The following is a 20633-nucleotide window of genomic DNA, read 5'->3' on the forward strand; positions in this document are numbered from 1 at the left end:
AAATGACTTTACTCTTTTATCAGTAACTCTCATATTTAGGCAATCCCAGGAAAAATCAGAGCTCTAAGAGAGATCATGAAAATAGCTCAAGATCAAATTTGGGGTTCAAAGGGGAACTGAGGAAGGACTTGAACACCTCTTGCAGTAAATGTAAGACCCACAGAAAATGGACTTCATACAAATACAAAGAGCGGGTATTTGGAGCAAGAATCTACGGAAGCTCACAGCTGGATGTGCACGCACAGGCACAGCAGCTTTGCTGGGATGCAGGAAGCACTGGCACCAAGTGCTGCAGCTGACTCACATGCCATTGCAACAACCCTTCTGTTCAAACACAGATAAAGGGAACCTCAAGGCAGAGCCTTTCAGAGGCAGCTGCCTCTAAGCAAGTGCGTGGTTAAATAATCACTTTGAAGTCAAACACCATTACCTAAAGGGAAATAAAAGTGTTCCCAAGCAGGAATCGAATCGGGGGCTTCACGGTAAGGGAGGACAGGGCACCTAAGGGCTAGGGGCTTCAACCCCACGGGTACCGGGGCCACCCTTCGCCCCCGGCTGTGCGAGAGCCCCCCGCTCCTGCCGTCCCCCGGGGGAGCAGCCGGGCCACCGGCAGGGGGGAACCCCGGCCCGCTCCCCCTTCGGGACAGCGACTGACCCCGGGCGAGCCCGAGCGCCGGCCTGCTCCTCCCTAAGACGGGAGATCCTCCCGGAGCCGGGAGATCCCTCCAGACCCACAAGATCCGGGAGATCTCGCCCTTTCCTTCACTGCCACAGCCAGTGACGGCTGAAGGAGAACACCGGCCCTACCGCCATTTCCCCCTAACGGCCCTGCGCCACGTCCCGGCCCAGCGACAGATCCCGGCCCAAGCTCCCGAGGGCAGCGGGCGGGGAAAAGAGCCCCGAGCCCGAGGCCCGCGGCCCCTCACCTGATCTGGAGCCGGGGTCAGCGCTGGAGCCGGAGTCGCCTCTCACGACTCCCCAGCGCCACCAGCCACCGCCATTCCGCGCCCGGGACTCTGGGAAATGTAGTCCTGTCGCCGCTGCGATGGCGGCGCGGAGGAGGCCCGTGGACTACAACTCCCCGAATGCCCAGCGCCGCCGGCCTCGGGGTCCTCCGAGTGCTGAGCGGGTGACGCGCTGGCGAGCGCCGCCGGAAGCGGGGGAGCTGCGGCCGGAAGCGGGGGTGTCATGGCGGGTGCCATGGAGGCGGCTCGCAGGCTCTGAGGCGGCCGAGGGCGCACTGGGGCCGCCGAGGTGGCAGCGGCGGCTCAGGGAGGTGCTGCAGCCCTGGGGCTGAGGGAGCGCCCAGGCTGCGGGAGGAGCGCTGCCGTGCGGGGGCCCGGCGGGCGAGAGTGGACTCCGTGGCGGGGGAGGGCAGGGCCAGGCCCGGCCTCTCCTCGGACTCTCCCGTCGCCTCTTGTCGTCTGTTTCCAGCAGGAGCATCGCCCTGGTCCTTTCCGAGGGAAGGAGCGGGACGGCGGGTAGATGTCGCTTCTGCGGGCGAGGACTTGTCATCCAAAAGTGCTTGAGTAAACTCTGAATGGTTTGAGTTCGTGGAGAGGACGCGGGCAAAAGCGCCTTTCTTGTGCTGAGAATGGATGAAGAGAGTCTGGAAGCAGCGATCCAGACCTACAACGCCCAGCTGCAGCAGGTGGAGCTGGCGCTGGGGGCGGGCCAGGACCCATCGCAGCAGTCGGACCTGATCCAGCTGCAGGAGGATTTGAAGCAGCTCATAGAACTGACCGAGTCGAGCCTGGTGGCTGTGAAAAAGAGCAAACTTCTGGCCACTTTGGACACAGATGCCTCCTCCTCCCCAGCAGGTCTCCCAGGGCAGGATTCCCACCTGGAGAGCTCTGCCCAAGATGAGGAATACGCTGCTTTTAAGGAAGCCATTGCTGGGCTTGGAACAGATAAGGAGCCTGCAGCTGATAACAACGAGATCTCCTCGGAGAGAGAGGGAGAAACGGGGGATAAATCCAAATCAAAGTGCAATGAAGAGGAGGAGGAGTCTGAGAGGGAGGAGGAGGAGGAGGAGTTGAGTGGGATGAAGGTTAAAGCCCCCTACTACAGCTCCTGGGGGACCCTGGAGTACCACAATGCCATGATTGTGGGGACAGAGGAGCTGGAGGACGGCAGTGCAGGGGTCAGGGTGCTCTACCTGTACCCGACCCACAAGTCCCTGAAGCCGTGCCCCTTCTTCCTGGATGACAAGTGCAGATTTAAGGAGAACTGTCGGTAAAGAGAGAGGGGTGGGAGGGGCCTTGTCGTTCAGAGGGATAATCCTCCTCCTCGAGTGCTCTGTGTGGCTTTCTCACCCAGGGAAATTGTGCCTTGGTGTTTTTAAAATGTGCTGTGGTGAGCAGTGGCATCAGCTTGGCTGTTTTCTATAGCTGATGCACAGATGAAGTGGAAAATCCCGTGGGAAAGATGCAGAGAGGTTACATAACTGAGTGGCTGAATTAACAGCTGATGGAGTATTTTAAAACAAAACACCCAAGTCTGTGGGTAATGCACACATGCCAGTTGCACAGGGAGGTTGTGTAGGCTCCATTTTTGGGGATCTTCACCAGGATCAACCTCAGTGATCTGTGAAGGTGCTGGGCTGTGAGCCTCACCTTTGTGAAGGTGCTGGAGCACTGCCTGTCTCTGATCCTGCTTATCCCCAAAGCCAGGAACTTTTCAATTGGATGTTCACTACCAAGGAAGTTTAATTCTCTGGGGTGAGATGCATTCTTTGTCCCATGACATAAATAACATGTTTAAGGTGAGACAGGAACAACTTTATAATTACAACAGCACGTGGTCACACTTCCCTGATTATGGTGGAGGTTCCTCACCTCTGACACTCGTGTGCATTTCTTTTGAGGAAGGAAGGGATTTTAATTTGAAAACTCCTGTTCCTCCAGGTTTTCCCATGGTCAGGTGGTGTCCGTGGAGGAGCTCCAGCCATTCCAGGAGCCCGACCTGAGCGGTCTGGGGGTGGGCTCAGCCTGCCTGGCCAAGCACAGTGATGGGATCTGGTACACGGCCAAAATCACCGGTGAGGGGGGCAGGGGCTCGCCCAGGGGGAAGGTGGAGGCTGAGGTTTATGTGGGTCTATAACTTGGCTGTTGCGGTTAATGATGGAAAAACATAAACTCCGTGGCTGCTGCCCTGAACTCAAAATCTTGACCTAGCTGAGGAAACAGTCTGAGTTCTGTGAAACTAGAGGAGAGAATTGACCGGGAAACAGGAGATTCAAAGAGCAAGAATGTGGAAAGGAAATGACTACGAGGTCATTAACTGCTCCAGGGAAGAGGGAGGGGCCGCAGGAATTTACATGTATAGTAGGTGAGAATGGCAGTCATCTGGTCTTGTTTAAACAAAAACCTGGGGAGCTGGCCCTGCCCAGCAGCTGCTGATACAGGCTTCCCTCTGTCTTGGGAAGAGGGAGGGTTTATTCCTTCTTTCCATCTTTCTTTTGACTGTTGTTAAAAGTCAGAAGGGAGCAAGTCTAACTTCTTTTTAATTCCATTTCTCAACAGCCCATCTTTCCTGATTTGTAGAGATAAACTTTTGGGTATCAACACAGGCATTGTGGAAACAGCTTTTCATTGCAGTGGATGCTTCCCCCTCCCAGACAGAAATAAAAATCACAGATTAAACCCAGAATTTTTTAGAACTGTTCTTGGGCCTCCCCCCTGTCCTGTGTTGTTCTGCTGGAGCTGACTCTGGTGAAGCTCCCTGTGTTCTGCAGCTCCTGTCCTTGCTGTTCCCTCTGTAGATGTGGACAGTGGTTACTACACGGTGAAATTTGACTCCCTGCTCCTCAAGGAGGCCGTGGTGGAAGGGGACAGTGTCATTCCACCCCTGAGAAGTGAAGATGCTGCCGAATCTGGCGACTCTGATGAGGACAGTGTGGATGATTCTGGTTATGCCAAGGGTAAGGCAGTGGGGAGAATGTGAGCAAAAGTGACTTGGGATTTTGTTCTGCTTTTCTCTGGGACTGGCTGACTGTCCTAGAGCTCTCACTCCGAGTGTTTCACCTCTGATGAAAGAGCAGTTGCTCTCTTTATGTGTTCCTAAAAGATTGAGAACAGTAACTGGCTGTTATGCTATCACTGAAAACTAAAATCTTTGTTTTGTGCAAATCCCTGGGCTAATGCAGGCTGGAGATTTCCATGGGAACTTTCCACAAGTGGAAGAGGGTGTGACATTTTTGAGTTCCAAGCTCTGAGCCTGTTTCTTACATGTCTGGCTGAGCTGAATGAATAAGTGAATCAGATTTTCTCATCCCTGGGAGATCATGACCCAGGAATGTGAGACCCAAGGAAATGGGGGTGTTGGGTTCTTCCAGTGCCTCGATGAGGCTGCAGGAACAGCCATGCCCTGTTTTACTGCTGAAAGGTGACACAGAGAGTGCCCAAGTGACTTCTTGGAAGTTGCACAGGCAGCCCTGTCCCTCTGGTGGTGCCACAGCTGCATCACAGGGACAAAGTCGTGTCCTAGAGCTCTTTACGTTTAACCTGACAAAGATTATTGGATCCTAATAACACAGAATTAATGATGTGGCCTGGAGGAGCCTCATACCAGAGACAGGAGCTGGAGGCACAGGATAAGTATTAGGTGGCACTGTGCTAAATTCTACTCAGATATGTACATTAGTCTGTATTGTTATCCTGGAAGGAAGGAAAATAATCGTAAAACTCCTGGGTGATTCTGCCTGGAGCTGGGAGATGGTATGTGCATTAAATCAAGTGAAACCTCACATTTCAGTCACTTCTGTGCAGTTCTTGGAAGGTGACAATTCAGTAAGAACTGAGTAAAGCTGTAGGCATGACCAAATGCTTTTAGGGTTGGAGAAGTGAATTGTACTGTCCTGTGAGGGATGCTCCACACAGCAGCTTTATTCATGATTCCTGTTTCACTGATTCTCCTCTTCTGTACCACAGTGATAGACTCAGGGGTTCCAGAGAACGGGGAATGGACCCCTGCCTGCAGCTCCTCTTTCGGTGGCTGGGAGGCCCATACTCGTGGCATTGGCTCCAAACTGCTTGTTCAGATGGGATATGAGTTTGGAAAAGGTAAGGGGAGAGGGTGGTCCTGGGGCTGTTAAAAAACCCCCAAGATTTTGGTTGAAGCCAGAACTTTGCTGTGCTGAAGGGCCAGTTGGCTGAGGCTGTGCAATGTGGTAGATCACAGCAGTGTTGGAGGGTAGAGGGGTGAGTTATTTCATGGAAGTACAGGCATGTGGGGCACTAACCCCTGTATGGTAATGGCAGACAGTGGAGGCACCTGGAAGCACGGTCAAGTTCATGATCAAAGCCGTGAGAAGGCTGTGGAATGTTCAAAGGCTGGAGGTGGAGGGGAGCTGATCTGCAAAGCTTCTGATGTCTGTGTTAATGCATCTCCTGGCCTGGACACAGACTTCAAAGCCTGCTGAACTCGCTGCTCCCACCCAAATTGCATCGAGCCTTGGGGGCTCTGGGAGGGTCTCTGTGTCTCCGGTTCTCCCAGAGGAACCAAACCAGTTTTAAGTAGAACCTGGCTTCAGAAGCTGAGGATGTGAGGCTGAACCCGGTTTCACAGAAACCGGCCTGACAAATGGCCTCGGGCTTGGAATCACAAATCTCCTGCTGTGAAAGGCTCCTGGCCTGGCCTTTGCTGGTCCCCTTGGCTTGGACAGAAGTTGTAACTTCTGGTACCTCAAAAGCCTCTTAGCTTGTTTTAAGCTTGTGACTGTCAATGTGAGCTTGTGGTGGGAGGTGACTCGGTGAGGGGATGCTGTAATGACTTGGAGTCTCTCCTCAGGCTTAGGGAAGAATGGCGAGGGCAGAGTGGAGCCAGTGCAGGCTGTGGTGCTTCCTCGAGGGAAGTCCCTGGACCAGTGTGCTGAGGTGCTTCAGAAGAAGCAGGGGAAGCTGGAGCCGGGCAAATCGAGGAAATGCCGAGCAAAGGGAAGCAGCTCTGGACAGCCGGGCGGCCGTAAGGCCCCACGCAACGTGTTTGACTTCCTGAACGAGAAACTGCGCGGGAAGAGCGCCGGGGACAAGGCTGGGGGGATGGCTCTGCCCCAGAGGAACAGCAAAGAGATCTACCACGCCAGCAAGAGCACCAAGAAGGCCCTGAGTGTCAGCCTCTTCCAGACCACGGAGAAGATTGAACAAACACAGAGGGATATCAGGGGAATCCAGCAGGCCCTGGCGCGCAACATCGGGCGGTAGGAAAATGTTCTTTGGGATCGAGTTTGCGGTGCTTCGGGCAGGGGTGGGCTTGAAATGAGATGTGGGAGGAACAAGTGAAATGTATCTGGATGGGACTTAAGGGGAAGTGGAGGAGAGAGTTCAGTGTGTGCTTCAGACCAGTGTGGACACTGGCAGATGTGTCTGGGGTCCTTTGGCTGGAATTCAGGCTGTGGCAATGAGAGGAGCTCTCTGAGGAAAGGTGCTGGAGTCCTTCTCGTGCCCACCTCTGCAGCATTGCTGTTGAGCATCCCAGGAGGACATTCTCTAGCCCAGATAGAGATGCCCTGCTGAGCATCAGGTTATTCCTGGCTTTCAGCAGGTCCCTTGGGCTAATCCTCCAGGAAAGGGCAAACCCTCCTGGGATGGAACAAGCCTTTGGTCTTACCATGCAGGATGACATTGCCACTGTGCTTTTTGCTTTCAGGCACAGCATTGCTGCAGCTCAGCTGGAGGAGAAGCTGGCTAATGCCCACAAGCAGCTGGGGCAGCTGCAGGCCCAGGAAGCCAGGCTACAGCGGGAGCAGAAGAAAGCAGACACCCACAAAAAGATGACTGAGTTCTAGGTGCTGAGGAAGGTGTTGGACTGCAGGAGTTGTCCTTCTGGTGCTCCTAGCCTCAGAGTCTCGATGAGCTGTCCTGCTCTGCTAGGCCTCAGGCTGCTCAGCCTAAAACTGGGCAAAAAAGCAGCAGTTTCTGGATGCTTCTGAGCTCTTCTGGGAGGGGGAGGAGTGCACATCCATCCAGCCCTGAAAGCATTCAGTGAGTTGGGCCTTGGATGAGGCCTAGCTACAAGGGATACAATCCTCTGCTCTCTTGCACACTTCTTTCCTTCCTTTTCCCTACAGTAGCAGCTCCATCCAGAGTTTGTGGGAGCTCAAGTGATAACACTGCTGGCTACAAACCAGCTGAGGGGGCTTGGACAGCCCCACATCCTGCCATTAACTGTGGCTTCTGTGTGTGGCCACCTGCCAAGCACAGGTGCAGGCAGCGTCCCGACCATGGCTGGGTGAAAACATCAAAGGTCAAGTGCTTTAGCTGCTCTCTGCCTTCTGTTTTTTACTATGGGATTTATCTAAGAACTCAATTTCTGGGGGGAGCAGTTCTTTGTAGCCCTAGTGTAAAGAAGAGACAGAAAACTGACAGCTCAGAGGTGGAACCAGCAGCCTGGAGCATCAGATTTCAGCAGTTTGACTGTAAGAGTATCCCAGGCCATGCTGTAGCCAAACTCACTGGCTTGGCATGGAAAGCTGCCTGGTTCCACAAGTAGAGTGCCATAGCTGGGGGAATAAGCCAGCAGCATAACAGAATTCCCAAACCTATTCAGGAACAGCTCCACAGGGAACCTTGTGATTTTTCCCAAGGTAAACCTTGTGAGCAGCCCCTGAACCTTGTGAAATGGTGGCATTTCCTTGTTTTGCCACCATTAGTTGGGTTTTTCTGTCCAAGGTGGCTCACTGAGCATGGGTCCTTTTACTAAAAAACCTCAGGACCCAGATCCAGGTTGGACTGGGCCCTGAATGAGCACAAAGAGCAGGATCAGGATGAGCCCAGTGTGCAGCCCTGCAGTGGGAGAGCTTGGGGCTGGACTGGAAGCTGGCCAGGCAAGCCAGGTGCTCTTCCCTCCGTGTGGAAAGTGTTTGGACAGGAGGGATGTCATCTCCCCTTGGTTACATTCTGTGTTGGTGGTGGCCAGTCCTTGCCTCAGAGATGCTGGTTTCATCATCTGGTGGGATTTCTGCATTGTAAAGGCTTTTTTTAAAAACAAAAATAGTTTGCAATTCATGCCAGTATCTTAAGGACACAATTTTTTTTTAATTTAAGGAACCAATTTCCTTTTATTCTGTGAGCAATTTTTCTAATGAAAAGGTTCCTTTAGTACCCCCTTTTTTATCTATCCCGAAGAAGAGATTAAAAAACAAGCTGTCAGGGCAGTGCCTGATATGCAGGGTCAGGCTGCCAAACAAACAAGAAAATCTGAGACTGAAGAAGATACGATCAGAGCTGTTCAGGTTGTGTGGGATTTCACTTGGCTGCAGACACACCTCAGAAACGCAGCAAGACAGCAAAACCAAACAAGATGAACGTCTTCAGGAAACCCGTGGGAGTGAGTCTGTGCTCCTGAAGAGCACCTGGATCGTGCTGTGATCCTCGTGGATGTGGGATGTGTCATGGGCTGCCTCAGGCACTTCAACATCCATCCCTTCCTATTGGAATTGGCTGTACTGTCCTCATTGTTCTGAATTCGTGTTCTCCACACACGGGGCTCATCTCAAGGGTTTAACAATAGCCCTTCCCTCACAAATGACTGTTTGTTTCTCACACTTGAGTGCTAAGTGGTGACAAGGATTAATGTGCCCAGCCTAGCATGGATGCTCACTGGAGTGGCCCATGATTAGAGAGCTGAGCTGGGCAGAGAAAATTTGGGGTTTTATTTTGTGTCTGAGACTGTTGAACATCATCATCTCTTTAGGAACTGGGTGTATGAGCCCTGTGTCTTTGCTCAGTCCTGTTTTGAGCCTTCCTTGGGATCTCCACAGCCTGACTTGTCAGACTCCTATTCCAGCGGCTGCCACCTCCCACCCAGCGCAGTTCACATCCCTGATGAATAAAGTTGGTGTTTCTTTTTCCCCCTCTCTCCTTGTAAGGCTTTGTTCATTTGCAAGGTAATGACGATGTGGGGCTCCCCGTTCTTTCCTTATATTGCCCTGAGCTCCCAGAGGAGCCGGGCGGGGAGCGGGCGCGGCAGAGGGTGCTCGGGTGTGCCGGGAGCCCGGCTGCGAGCACAGACCCAGCCTACCCCGGGGTGAAGCCACCACCTCCGAGGCCAGGAAGCTGTGGTGTGTGTGCTCAGTGTCTGCTCACAGCCGGCTGCTCCTCAGGGAGCGGGAGAGCTCAGATCGGGATGTTGGAAATGTGCGGGAGGCCTTGACTGGGACTTGCTGCGGGCTAAAGAATGAAATTCTCCAGGCTGGCTGGCAGGGAAGAGAACATGATTGGATCCCTGTGCTCCACACTCACCGGATTTTGAGTTCCTGCAAGTAAGTGGTGGTGGCTTTCCTGCTTGGGAAATGAGGAATCTGCAGCTAAACTGGGGGGAAATACCTTAAACCCCCAATGTATACAGAAATCACAGCATTGTCGGAGATGCTCTTGGGGCTGGATAGACTGGACAGGCAGGATTCCTGCTCTGCTTTGCTCTGGGAAGCTTCAGCTGGGTTCAGTTTTGTGAGCTGGGCTCCAAGCTCTGTCATTCCATGGTTTGTGCTCTGTAACTGGGCTTGAAAGGGAAGAAAAAGTGGTGGAGCTTGGTAGTGCTGCTGGGCTCCCATGGCTGAGGTCTGGAGGCTGAGTGGAAGCAAATTGCTTTTGGGGTGAATGAATTCAGTTCAGAGGCGCGTGGCATTGTGGAAATTTCCAGTTGATTTGTGGGGAGGGGGACAGGAGTATTGGTGGTGTGTGCAATGGGAAAGTGCTGAGTTCTTGTCTCTGGGTGAGGAGGCTTGAGAATGTGGTCCCTGAAATGCTGTCTTCTGAAAACCCAAGATGATGCTGAAGTAGTGCATCTGTGGCAAAGGAAACCACTGTGGCAGGCAGATGGTTTTGGAGAAGACACATCTCCTTAATACAGCCATGCTGTAGTTTGGAATCTGGCTCCCCATAACAGCAGCTCCGAGCTCTCCGCTGGTCTCCTGCTGTGGCTCAGCTCTGCAGAAAAGCTCTTGAGCTGATTCTTGCCTTAAAAGAGTATTTTTCTGCCCAAGTGAGTGTTCAGCAACCAGGGAAGGGCAGGAAGAAAGAGAAGTGCTGAAATGGTGTCAGCCTCGAGCAAAGCCCTGTGGTGTGGGCTGACAGTCACTCACCTGAAAGTTTTAAAGTTGTATTTTCTCAAAAGCCACTCCAGCATCTGAGCAGCGATCAGAACTGCAGCTAGAAGTCTGCATCCAAGTTTTCTGGCATTTGGGTCTGGCATTTATAAGTATGGCTGGCACTTTCTAAATGAAAAGCCCCCAGAGGTGTTTGACCATGAAATCTCATTACAGAGATAAGCAAAGTGGGTAAGATCTTATGCCTGCTTTTTTGAAATAGTCTTAAAATTCACTAATTGCACCCCATGGTCCAGGGAAGATTCAATGTTGTGAATGACTGTAAACAGAGCTTTCACTTTTTGTAATTGAAAAGAAAAAAATCTATCTACTTCTGCTTCTTGGGCCTTTTTTTGAAGCACAACTCCCTGGGGTACCTGAGCAGAGTTTGCTGCAGCTGTGTGCACAGTGGCTGATGGAAATCAGCTCAAAATGTTCCTCTTGGTTTTGTGCAAATAGGCTTTGAGTAGCTTTGCAGACTTTTTTCCTGCCACCCTGCACTGAGCACTGTGTGGTTTTATCTGGGGAGATGAATCAGAGGCCAGGCAGAATCATCAGCAGCAGCAGTTGGTTTTGCAGTGAATTTAATCTTGCTTTCAGGAAGCCCAGATGAGGAACTTGCACCTTTTGTAGGACTCACAAAAAACTCCCCCGTCCTGGAGTAGCAACCCATCTGCCTGAAGGGTGCCTGCGCTGGGGTGTCACACAGAGGGAGTGATCCCTGCTCAGAGGGCTGTGGTGTTGTCACACGTACCTGTGCCCGCCCTCACCTCCAAAGCCACCTCGGCTGGGCTGGCAGAGCCAGCGCCTTACGAAACGCCGTCTGCTGAGTCTCCTGCCCCGGGGAGCAGCCCCAGGACGGGGAGATCGATAACTTTATTGGCAGGAAATTCAGGTGTAGGTTTCAGAAGGTCTGGCTGAGACTTTGCCTTGCAAACCTGCTCAGTCCCACCTGAGTGTCTTTAGTCAGGCACTGGGTTCTGCTCGCAAATCTGTGATTTTGGGAGACCCAACGTGTTGCCCTAAGAAGTGGCTTCTCCCAGTGACTGCTGAGCCTGAACACTGAGGAGCATGTGCTGCACAGTTTCACTGCTCAGAAATCCTGCAGCAATCACCGACCTGCTCGACAGAAAGTAGGCCAGAAGAATTTCTCTGCATTCATTCCTACTCAAGGAAGTCTCTCCTTTCAATCTTCAAAATTCAGGGATGGAAAATCCCCCTGCTGTGGGATAAGCTGCCCCGTGTGTGCCTGCCTCAGCATGCTGAAAGCTCCCACCTCGATTCCAACATCACTCCAGCCCCCAGCCGTCAAACCTTGCTAGAACTTTGCTCAACTCCAGATCCTGATCAGCTCTGCCCTGGTCCTGCAGCCCATGGTTCCATCACTCTAATGAGCTGAACGAGTCCAGCGAGGAGCTCCAGGCTCTGTCTGACACACAGGCCTTGTTGCAGGTAATCCGAATAATTAAAGTATGCTCAGACAGAAAAGCTGTGTTGTCTAATTAAAATGTTAGAAAGGGAACAGCCTCCCCCTCCCAGCTCTGATCTAAGCCAGTCTGTCCAGCCTGGTTAGTCCTTAAAACCTCTCTGTCTCACTTTCTACCTTGAAATAATTGCTCTCCAGAGTTCATGCTTCAGTCAGGGCAGTTTCCAAAGGCATGGGAAGTTCTTAGATAAAAGGATGCTCACAGATAAAAGGGTGCTGCAAATGGGCAGAGACCTTCTGGTTATTGGGGTAAAAATGTGTCAAAGATGCTGCTGTGTGACCCAGGGTGCAGGGGAGAGGGGAGCTCCCGTGAATCTGCAGTAGCTTTTGAGATTCACACAAGGCAGGGTGAGTTCTCACCAGCACTCATCTGGGCTTTGTCATCCGGATGAAGATATGCAAGAGGGTGAGTAAGAGGTGCTCAGCACATCCCGCAGATCTCTGGGTTCCCATCCATGCTGGTGGAAGCTGATCCTGCTCAGGTCTGCCCAGGGACCCTACTGCTGGCCCCACCTGGATCAGCTACCGTGGCTTCTTGAAGCTATGTTTTACTCCAGGAACTGCCTCCGTCTCCCTTCAGATCAGGCATTTTTTGGGTGCTGGTGACAGGCCAGCCTTTTTTTGTAGAGCAGAGTGCACAGAGCTGAGCTGTGCAGAGCTGGGAGCCGGAGCCACCATCGACGCCGGTGAGGGTGAAGGGGGGTCAGCTTTTGCTTTGGGTTTGCAGCGCGCTGGCAGCAGAGCAGGGATGGGGATGGTGGCATGGGAATGATGGGACAGGGGTCACCAAAAGCCTCCTGGGGAAGGAGGTGATCCTGACAGGCTGGGGAGCACCTGTGCTTTGTGTCAGCCTCCCCAGCACCCTCCTGCCCCTGCACTGCTTGCTCTGGTGCTGCCACAGTTTGCAGGGGACGATTTTTGCCCCGAGGAAAGCACAGGGACAAGGGCTGGATTTGGGCAAGGCGCAGCTTTAGGCAGAGGAAAGGGGTGGGAAGATGGGGTGTTTTCTGCTCTCGTGTCACAGCAGAGAGCGGCTGCAGACCTGGGGTTGTGGTGGCACAGGGAATGTGTGCATCCATTGCAGAGGGAGGGTGTCCTGGTGTGTTCTGCTGAGGCCAGGGCGAGAGGAGGGAGAGGAAAGAGATGCTGAAGCTCACCCTGTTTCCAGGAAATTGTGTCATACTGCCTGTCCTTACTGGCCTCCCTATGCTCAGGAGCAGTGCCACTCCCATCCCACAGCCTGGGTTGGTGTCCTGGTGTCCCCAGAGAGCACTCTGTCATTTCTAGGGTGTCTCCAGAGGGTTTTCAGGGCTCTTGGGCATCTCCTTTTCACCATTTCAGTGGCAAATTGTGAGCTTGAATCCCGCTGGTTTTGTTGGATTGTTTTTTTCAAAAGGAACCAAAATCTGAAGTTTTCCCTGGTGGTGACAGAGGACCCACTGCCAAGTGTCCACATGGGGCTGGGCACTGGAGGTGTTACGGTGACTCTGGGGACAGCAATTGCTGGCCAGAAAATGAGACACCTGGTGAAATGTCCGCATCCAGAGAGACCCCCTGTCTCTCACTGGGACTGTGCTGCAGGGGTCCCTTAAGCCCTGGGGGTCACAGAGCACCTTTTCATGCCATGGTGAGCCCAGCAGGTCCTGGCTGAGCTCCGACTCGTGTTCTCTCTCCTCAGAGCTCAGCCCTGCAGTTGTGCTGCAAGTGGCTCCCCCATGGCTGCAGCCAGCGGCGAGGGGACAGCAGGCACCCAGCTCCTGCCAGCTGGCACTGCCCTGGCCCTGCTCGGTGGCCTGGTCTACCTGGGCACCCTGTGTGCTGCCTGCAAACGGTACGTGCTGCCCACGGCTCCTCCACTTTCCCTCCTGGGGCTGGGAGAGGGCTGGGGAGCCCTCGGTGGCATTTGGTGGCTGCACATGGAGACTGTGTGCAGCCATCCTGAGCTGGGACCGTGGGCTCTGCTCACCCCAAGCCCCCACCTGTGCCCCAGTGCAGCTCTACCTGGCTTGATCCTGCATCCCTGTGTGTCACAGCCCCCTGGAACAGCCTCTACACCCAAAAACCTCAGAGGAGCAGCCCAGCGAGGGCTGAGCTGTGAGCAGGAGGGGCAATGCCAGGGGCAGTGCTGAGGGTGGTGCCAGTGGTGCCTGGTGCAGGGTGATGTCCCCAGGGTGACAGGGTGCAGGATGCAATTGTGATGTCCCCAGCCAGCACAGACCCTGCCGTGGGGTTGGGGAAGAAGCAGGATGTGGGTTTTGGGAGTGCCACACTGGGGACCCACGACACCAGCTCCTCACCCCTGGTTTTGCCATCTGCCTTGGGCTCAGCCCCACTTCTCCCTGCAGGAAGAGCAGGAAGAAGGTTGCTCCAGACGGGGTGAAGCTCGTGGATGAGGTAAGAGCACACTTTGGGGGGCAGGATCAGCCCTGGGGGTGGTCTGGGCTCTCAGCCCAGCCTGAGGGTGTCTGTTCCCCCACGGCAGGCCCTGCTCTGCCAGACGCAGCTGCGGTCATTCAGCAAGTCGGACACGAAGCTGCACGAGCTGTACCGGGTGAAGGTCAGAGACGACGGTGAGTGGCTGTGGAGCAGGGGGAGCCCAAGCGGCTGGTGGCCCTTGGCAACTGCCTGCAGTCCCCATGCTGCCCATCAATGTCATGGACAGACGTGCCACGGCGCTGGCACAGGGGCTGGTGCCTGTTGCATCCCCTCATTTCCCCTTCTCTCCCACAGTCCAGCGTCCAGCCAGCCTGGATCTCCCCGGTCCCACGGCCCCTGGAGGCGAATCTCTGCACAGCTCTGGCCTCCTGCACCGTGAGCTGCCCCAGATCCCTGTCCCTGAGCCCCTGGCCACTTCCCCAACCCCCCCCGACCAGACCTACTCCAACCTGCTCTTCACCCCGCTGCGGAAACCAGTGCCAGACGCTGTCTATGAGTGCCTGGCAGTGGGGGGGGAGGGCACCCCGGTGCCCCCCATGCCAGCTGGCACCCAGGTGTCCCCTCCACGGGCTGTGCGTGGGGCAGCCGATTATGCCTGTGTCCATAAAGTGAAGAAGGCGGTGTCGGTGGACGTGCAGGATGGGGCTGTGGCAGGACCCCCTGGAGCACAGCACTGCTGGGATGGTGCAGGCAGTGCCCCTAAGGCCAAGGTAGGACTCTGGGGGGCAGCAAGGATGGGGCACGTGGCGGGGGGGGGTCATTTAATTCCTTGTCTCCCTGTAGTGCCCATGTGTGGAGCAGGGTGTAACTTAGGATCCACTGCTAGGATCCTCCTGGGACGCTGTCAGAAGATGGGGAGGACAAAATCATGAGGGTACCCCTGCAGTGGGTAGGGATTGCCCCCAGACCTCCACCGCAAAAAAATTTCCTTTTGCAGCTGGAGGAGATGTACTCGACGGTGTGCAAAGCCACCAGGAAGAAATCGCAGGTCTCTGCATCAACCCCGAGGGCTGTGAAGGAGGCAGGGTATGGGTGGCTGCTCCCCTGCCAGCAGGAGGGGGCCCCAGCAGCCCCAGGTCCCCCTGACCCCTGTTACGAGTCCATCAGCGACAGAGCATGGACTGCTCAGGCCCGTGGCCCCAACCCTGACTATGAGGCTGTGGACATTAACTGGAAGAAGGCAGCAAAACAGGACAAGCCGGGGAAGCCCTGCGTCCCCGAGAACCTGTACGAGAGTGTGGCGGACGTCTGGGCAGGGGAGTCCCGGAAAGCCTCTGCCCGGACGGCGGCCAACGGGCTGGAGGTTTACATCACCAACCTATAGCCCCTCGGGAGCAGGGGCAGGGCCACAGGGGGGTCCCACCTGGCTGGACACCGTCAGGTGCCAAAGGGACAGGTGCCAGGAGCCCTGTGCTCACCAGAGCCCTGTGCCCTGCACTCACTCTCTGTATATATTTTGTGTTACTTTTCTGTGAGTGTCCTTGTCCCATCGCAGCCCAGCTGGTGCCAGCAGGTTGCTGGTGGGATATCCTAAGATGGGCAGTTTGGGGGTGCTGGGTGCTGTGTGGGACCCCAGTGAGACGGGGCTGGCACTGGTACCAAGAGGGGAACAGGGTGGGGACCAGTCACATTTTGGGGCAGGGGGGTGACAGGGCTGCAGCCAGCCCCGTGCCTTGGGCTGCAGGATCACACCCCCATCAGGAGGTTTCTGCTATGACTGAGAGTCTCTGTCCTCCTCACACTGCCTGGGGGAGAGCAGGGCCCCCTCCAGCCCCCAGGAAGCCCTGAGAAGCTTTGCTCCCATCACAGAATGTCCCACGTTATGGGGAGATGGTGTCAGCCCTGTGCCTCCATGGAATCATAGAATATCCTGAGTTGGAAAGGACCCACAAGGGATCATTGAGTCTATCTCCTCACCCTGCAGAGGACAACACAGAAATTTCACTGGTGTGGGCTGTGGGCTCTGCTCCATCCTCCATTCCCGCCCTTTCAGACCCATGCAAGGGTGTCTCCATGGGCAGCCCTCTGCCAAACACCATTAAAAGGCTGAGAGAAGGTTTACACTCTTAAACTGAGTCTAAATCCCTGGTCCTGGGGGCTCTTGCTGCTGCTGCTGGTGCAACTGGTGCTGAGAGGGCAGCTTTGAGCACAATGTAACTGTGAGTGCACCCGCCCTGGATGGGTGGTTTGGCACCTCTGAAATGGGGACTCACAGCCACGCAGAGCTGCCGAATGGGGTGATCTGTGCCCGAGCAGAGCCTTGCACAGGGCTGCGTTTGCTCAGCATTTGCTTCCTTGCTCACCTCCCCATCACTGCTGTGGGTCCTGCAGCCTCCACGTGCCGAAAAAGCTTGGGTGAGCTGGATGTGTACCGGCGCTTAAACTTCCCTCCTCTCCCGTGGCGAGGCAATGACGGTGGCCCTGGTCACATGGCCAGTGGCTGCCTGCCCTCGTGGCACGATGGCCTGGTGCTCAGTGGAGCCGGGTGGAGCCCGCAGCCCCCGGGCCGGGCCGGGCCGTGCCGGGCTGTGTGGCAGGAAGCGACGCGCCTTCCCTCGGCATCTTTGGCCCTGCACCGCGGCGGGTGAAGAGATGAAAACCGAAAACGCAGCGCTCAGCAAGCCTCGCTGAAGGCGTTAGAGCTGGAGGCACCCCAGGCGTCATCAGCTCGACACCAAACCACAGCCGCCCTCAAGAGCTTCTCCCATCCCCCTGCGAGATTAGGGCGCTGATAGAGCACGGCTGGTGCCGGTGCTGCCGCGCTCTTCCTGCTGCCAGTCCGCCACAACGACGTGTGGGCTCCCCCCACGCTGTCCCCGGCCGCATCCTTCCCCTGCTCCCCTTCTCCATCATCCCACCGCACGTGGCTGGGTCCCTCCTGCGCCACCTGAATCCCCTGGGAGCTGTTTTGGGCTGTGCTGCCAGGCACAGGAGCATCACTTCCGTGTGGGATCAGTGTGGCTTCACTCCGGTCCCTGCGCTGCCCGTGGGGATGTGGGTACCACTGTGCCACCTTCCTGGAAAGGCAGGCTTGGAATGGCACCAGGAAAGGGAAAGCTCCTGCTGTGGCAGAGATGAGGTGGCCAGATTTGGTCTCCAATTTGCCCCAGCAGCAGCAAAAGCTGTGCAGGGCTGCCCCTTGCCCATATTTCCTGTGGGACTTGGGAGAGCCGGACTCAAATAAGAGAACAACTGCCCAGTCCTCAGGGTGATGGAAAACGTGCCTGGAGCCCTGGCTGGAGGCTCGAAATCTGGCTGGTGAATGAAGAACACATGCCCAAAGATCACTTGGAGCCTCAGTGTCTGGTCGGGAGGGTCGGAGTTGGGATCAGAGCGAGGGGAGAGGGTAGGGCTGGGAGTACCCCCCGTCAGCCCTGAGGGACAGACGTGTGCGGGGCTCTGTCACGCTGCCATGGCACGGGGCTGCTGAACGGCGCCGTTCCCACAAGAGGGAGCGAGCAGGAGCCCAGCGAGCGCCGTAAGAGGCCGAACGGGGCTGCACATCCTATAGTCCTGCACGCTGTAGGATGTAGCACGGTGCTGCAAGGCGCACTGCACGCTGCACGGTGCGACACCTGCGCGGTGTGACACCTGCGCGGTGTGACACCCTGCATGGCGCTGTACGGTGCTCCGTGCCATAAGGATCCGCACCCTCTGTGTCCCTGCACCGCGTGCGGCTCCGCAGCCCGCGCAGCTCTGTGGCCGTACGGCAGCACAGGGCTCTCCACCCAAACCAGCCCCACGCCTGAGCAGCTCCGCACCCCGCCTAGCCCCCCCATCCCTGAAGCTCACCCCCGTGTGGCCCCGTCCCCCGGCAGCTCCGCACGCCCAGCAGGCAGCCAGGGGACACGGGCGGTGCGGGCACGGCCGCGGCTCCCTCTGCAAGACCACCTGGGCGAAGGGCATCACAGTCCAGTCCGCAGCCAACCCCTGGCAAGGGCACCCAGGTACCACGGGGGCATCTCCCAGGGATGGTGATCCTTGGGGGAGTTCTGTGCAGGGCCAGGAGTTGGACTAAATGATCCTTGCACGGCCTTTCCAACTCAGGATTTTTTTTTTTTTTTTAATTTGACCACTTTTTAAATTTCGGATGCCCCCCTGCCTCCATGCTCGTGGAGTTGCACAACACCGAGCGGAGCTGCCGGAGCCTCCAGCTCTGCGCTTCGGCCGCCGTTAACCATTAAACCAGAGCGGGGGCGGCCGCGGAGCCTCCCCCGGGCCCCGCAGGCTCCTGCAGGGCTGCGCTAACGGGGGCGGCGGGATCAGACTCCCCAGGGACGGGCCAGGACGGGCAATAAAGGCTGCTGCGGCTGTGCTCCTCCTCCCCTGCTGCCCGGGCGGGTTTTGGGGCACCGCGGGTGTCCCGGTTCCCGGCTGGTTCCCAGTTCCTGCGGCGTGCAGGGAGACCCGGCGGGCGGCCGCGCCGGTGTGACACCGGGCCCTTGGCCGGGTTCATGAGGGTTTTCCCGGTTTGCTGCTGTTTTCACTCTTAGGAAAACACTCGGGGTTGGCGCAGGGTGGAAGCGGCACCTCCAGCCCCACCTCCACCAGAGCAGGGAACGAGCGGTGGCCAAGCGCCCCAGGAGCCAAGCTGGGAACACCGCCTCCCCAGGCAGGGGATCCCCGGGATGCCGCCCCAGCAGCCCCACGGCCCCGAGCCGCGGGAATCAGCCGTGTCAGGCAGCCCAGGGGACACGCAGGGGAGACAGGCGGGGGGGACAGTGGGGGCCACCATCCGGGACAGCAGCACGGACTCTGTCCCGGCCTTCAAGCTGCGGCTTGGTCAATCCAGCAGGAGCAGGACCTGGTGGCCCCTCGCCGCCGCTCGGCGCTCGCGGCCCCGCGGGTTTTGGGGCAGGTGAGGAGCAGAACGCGGGTGGGCGCCAGCCGGAGCTCCCAAACCCCCCCATGCACCCCAAAACCTCACGCACCCTATGTATCACACGGACCCCGCATACCCCCTGCACTACAGGTACCCCCTGCAACCCCAGGCACCCAGGGCACCCCAGTGCACCCCAGGATCCCATGCACCCCACGCACTCCCAAGCATTCCGTGTACCCAGGGCATTCCATGCATCCCACATGCCCGGGTGGCCCCCCATGCTCCCCGTGGAGCCCATGCACCCCGTGTACCCCCCACGCACCTCAGTACCCCAAATACCTCCCGCACCCCTCGCAGCCCACCCACACCCAGCCCCCCATTCTGGGGGGGACGCTGGGGGGGTTGGCAGTGATTCCTCGTGGTGGGCAGGACTGACGGTGGAATAAGGGACTTCTTTCCTACTGGGAACGGCGCGCATACCCCAAAAGCCCAGACCACACCCCCTTTGTAGCAGAAGGTGCCTGTAACTTTTGGGGAAGCCCTAGAGCTGATGGGAGAGCCCTACAGGCAAGTTATAGGGGATTAAAAACTTTGGGGAGAACTTTGGGGGGAACCTACAAATTTTGGGGAGTATAACTTTGTAAGGAGCTCTGCATCGTTTGAAGAACCCCTGTAACTTATCGGCAGCCCTATAATTTGGCGGGGGACATCACTTTCGCGCGAATCCCCCAAATTTTAACGCTGCGTGTTTCACCCCGGTAAGTCCGCAGGAGCCGTCGGGAGTTCTGCGGGATGCTCCTCGGTGCCGGGATCCCCGCGTTTATTTGGGCGGCGCCCAGAATCCCGCGCCGTAACAACAAAATCGGAACTTTCGGGGGTCCTCTGCAACTTTTGGGGAGCCCCGCGAGTTTGGCGGGAAAAGGGGGGGGTGACTTCACGGCGGCCCCAGGGGTGCCGGCAGGCACTCAGTGGTGGGGTGGGGGGTGACCCGGGCGGCCTGGTGGAGGTGTGGTGGGGTTTTGGGGGGGGGTGGTTTTTATTTTTTTTTTGGGGGGGGGGGGTCCCGCGGGCAGCGCGCGCGGCGGGAGGGCGGGGCGCGCGAAGATGGCCGCTGCCGGCGGGGGCGTGGCGCGGCCGTGGGGGGCGTGGCGGCCTCGCGAGGGCGGGGGCGTGGCCGCCGCGGGCGAAGTGGCAGCGGGCCGCGGCCAATCAGCGGCGCGGAGAGCGGCGGCCGCGTTCCAGCCCGCGCGCTCCGGCCAATGGCGCGGCGCTCGGGGGGCGTGGCCCGGCCGGCGCCGACACCGGGGCCGCGCGCGGCGGAGCGCGCTCCCCCCCGCCGGGCCGCGGCCGCTCCGCGCATGGACCCCCCGCGCCCGCCCGCGGTCCTAATGCCCGCCCGCCGCCGCCGCCGCCCGCCGCCCCCGCCCGCGCCGCCCGCCGCCCGCGCCAACGCCGCCAAGGTACCGGGGGCGGCGGCGGAGACCGGGGTGGGATCCGGGGGAGGCGGCGGGGGGGCGGTGACAGCTGACAGCGGCCCGCCCGAAACTTTCCCCGCCGGTAAAATGGCGCCGCGATGGGATAAACTTTGGGGGGCGGGAAGGGGGGGGGGGGGGGGTTGTGGCGGCGGGGCGCGGGGGGTGGTGGTGGGTCGCATCACCCGCGCCCCCGGCGGGATCGTCTCTCCTGGATCGCAGCTCTTTGGGATCTTCCAGGGATCTCCCGCCGCGGGGATCCGCCCAGCCCCGCCCCAGGGAGAGCAGCTAGGATCCGCTCGGAGCGGGATCCGCTTGCAGCGGGATCGA

The 20633-nt window shown here is 57.3% G+C and overlaps 2 protein-coding genes across 2 annotated transcripts; both read left to right on the top strand.

Annotated features, from left to right (window-relative positions):
* Positions 1-1164: 1164 nt before the first annotated feature.
* On the top strand, positions 1165-8855 carry ZGPAT (zinc finger CCCH-type and G-patch domain containing). Its single transcript, XM_068207808.1, has 6 exons — positions 1165-2235; positions 2907-3040; positions 3764-3922; positions 4932-5063; positions 5791-6199; positions 6649-8855. The coding sequence occupies exons 1-6, from the start codon at positions 1595-1597 to the stop codon at positions 6785-6787; spliced, it is 1614 nt and encodes a 537-aa protein (XP_068063909.1). The 5' UTR covers positions 1165-1594; the 3' UTR covers positions 6788-8855.
* Positions 8856-9002: 147 nt separating this feature from the next.
* LIME1 (Lck interacting transmembrane adaptor 1) lies at positions 9003-16088 on the top strand. Its single transcript, XM_068207809.1, has 7 exons — positions 9003-9262; positions 11292-11539; positions 13252-13404; positions 13919-13967; positions 14056-14143; positions 14304-14719; positions 14947-16088. The coding sequence occupies exons 3-7, from the start codon at positions 13289-13291 to the stop codon at positions 15331-15333; spliced, it is 1056 nt and encodes a 351-aa protein (XP_068063910.1). The 5' UTR covers positions 9003-9262; positions 11292-11539; positions 13252-13288; the 3' UTR covers positions 15334-16088.
* Positions 16089-20633: the final 4545 nt, after the last annotated feature.

The sequence above is a fragment of the Anomalospiza imberbis genome, chromosome 17 (genome assembly GCF_031753505.1).
Source record: "Anomalospiza imberbis isolate Cuckoo-Finch-1a 21T00152 chromosome 17, ASM3175350v1, whole genome shotgun sequence".
Taxonomy (NCBI): Eukaryota; Metazoa; Chordata; class Aves; order Passeriformes; family Viduidae; genus Anomalospiza; species Anomalospiza imberbis.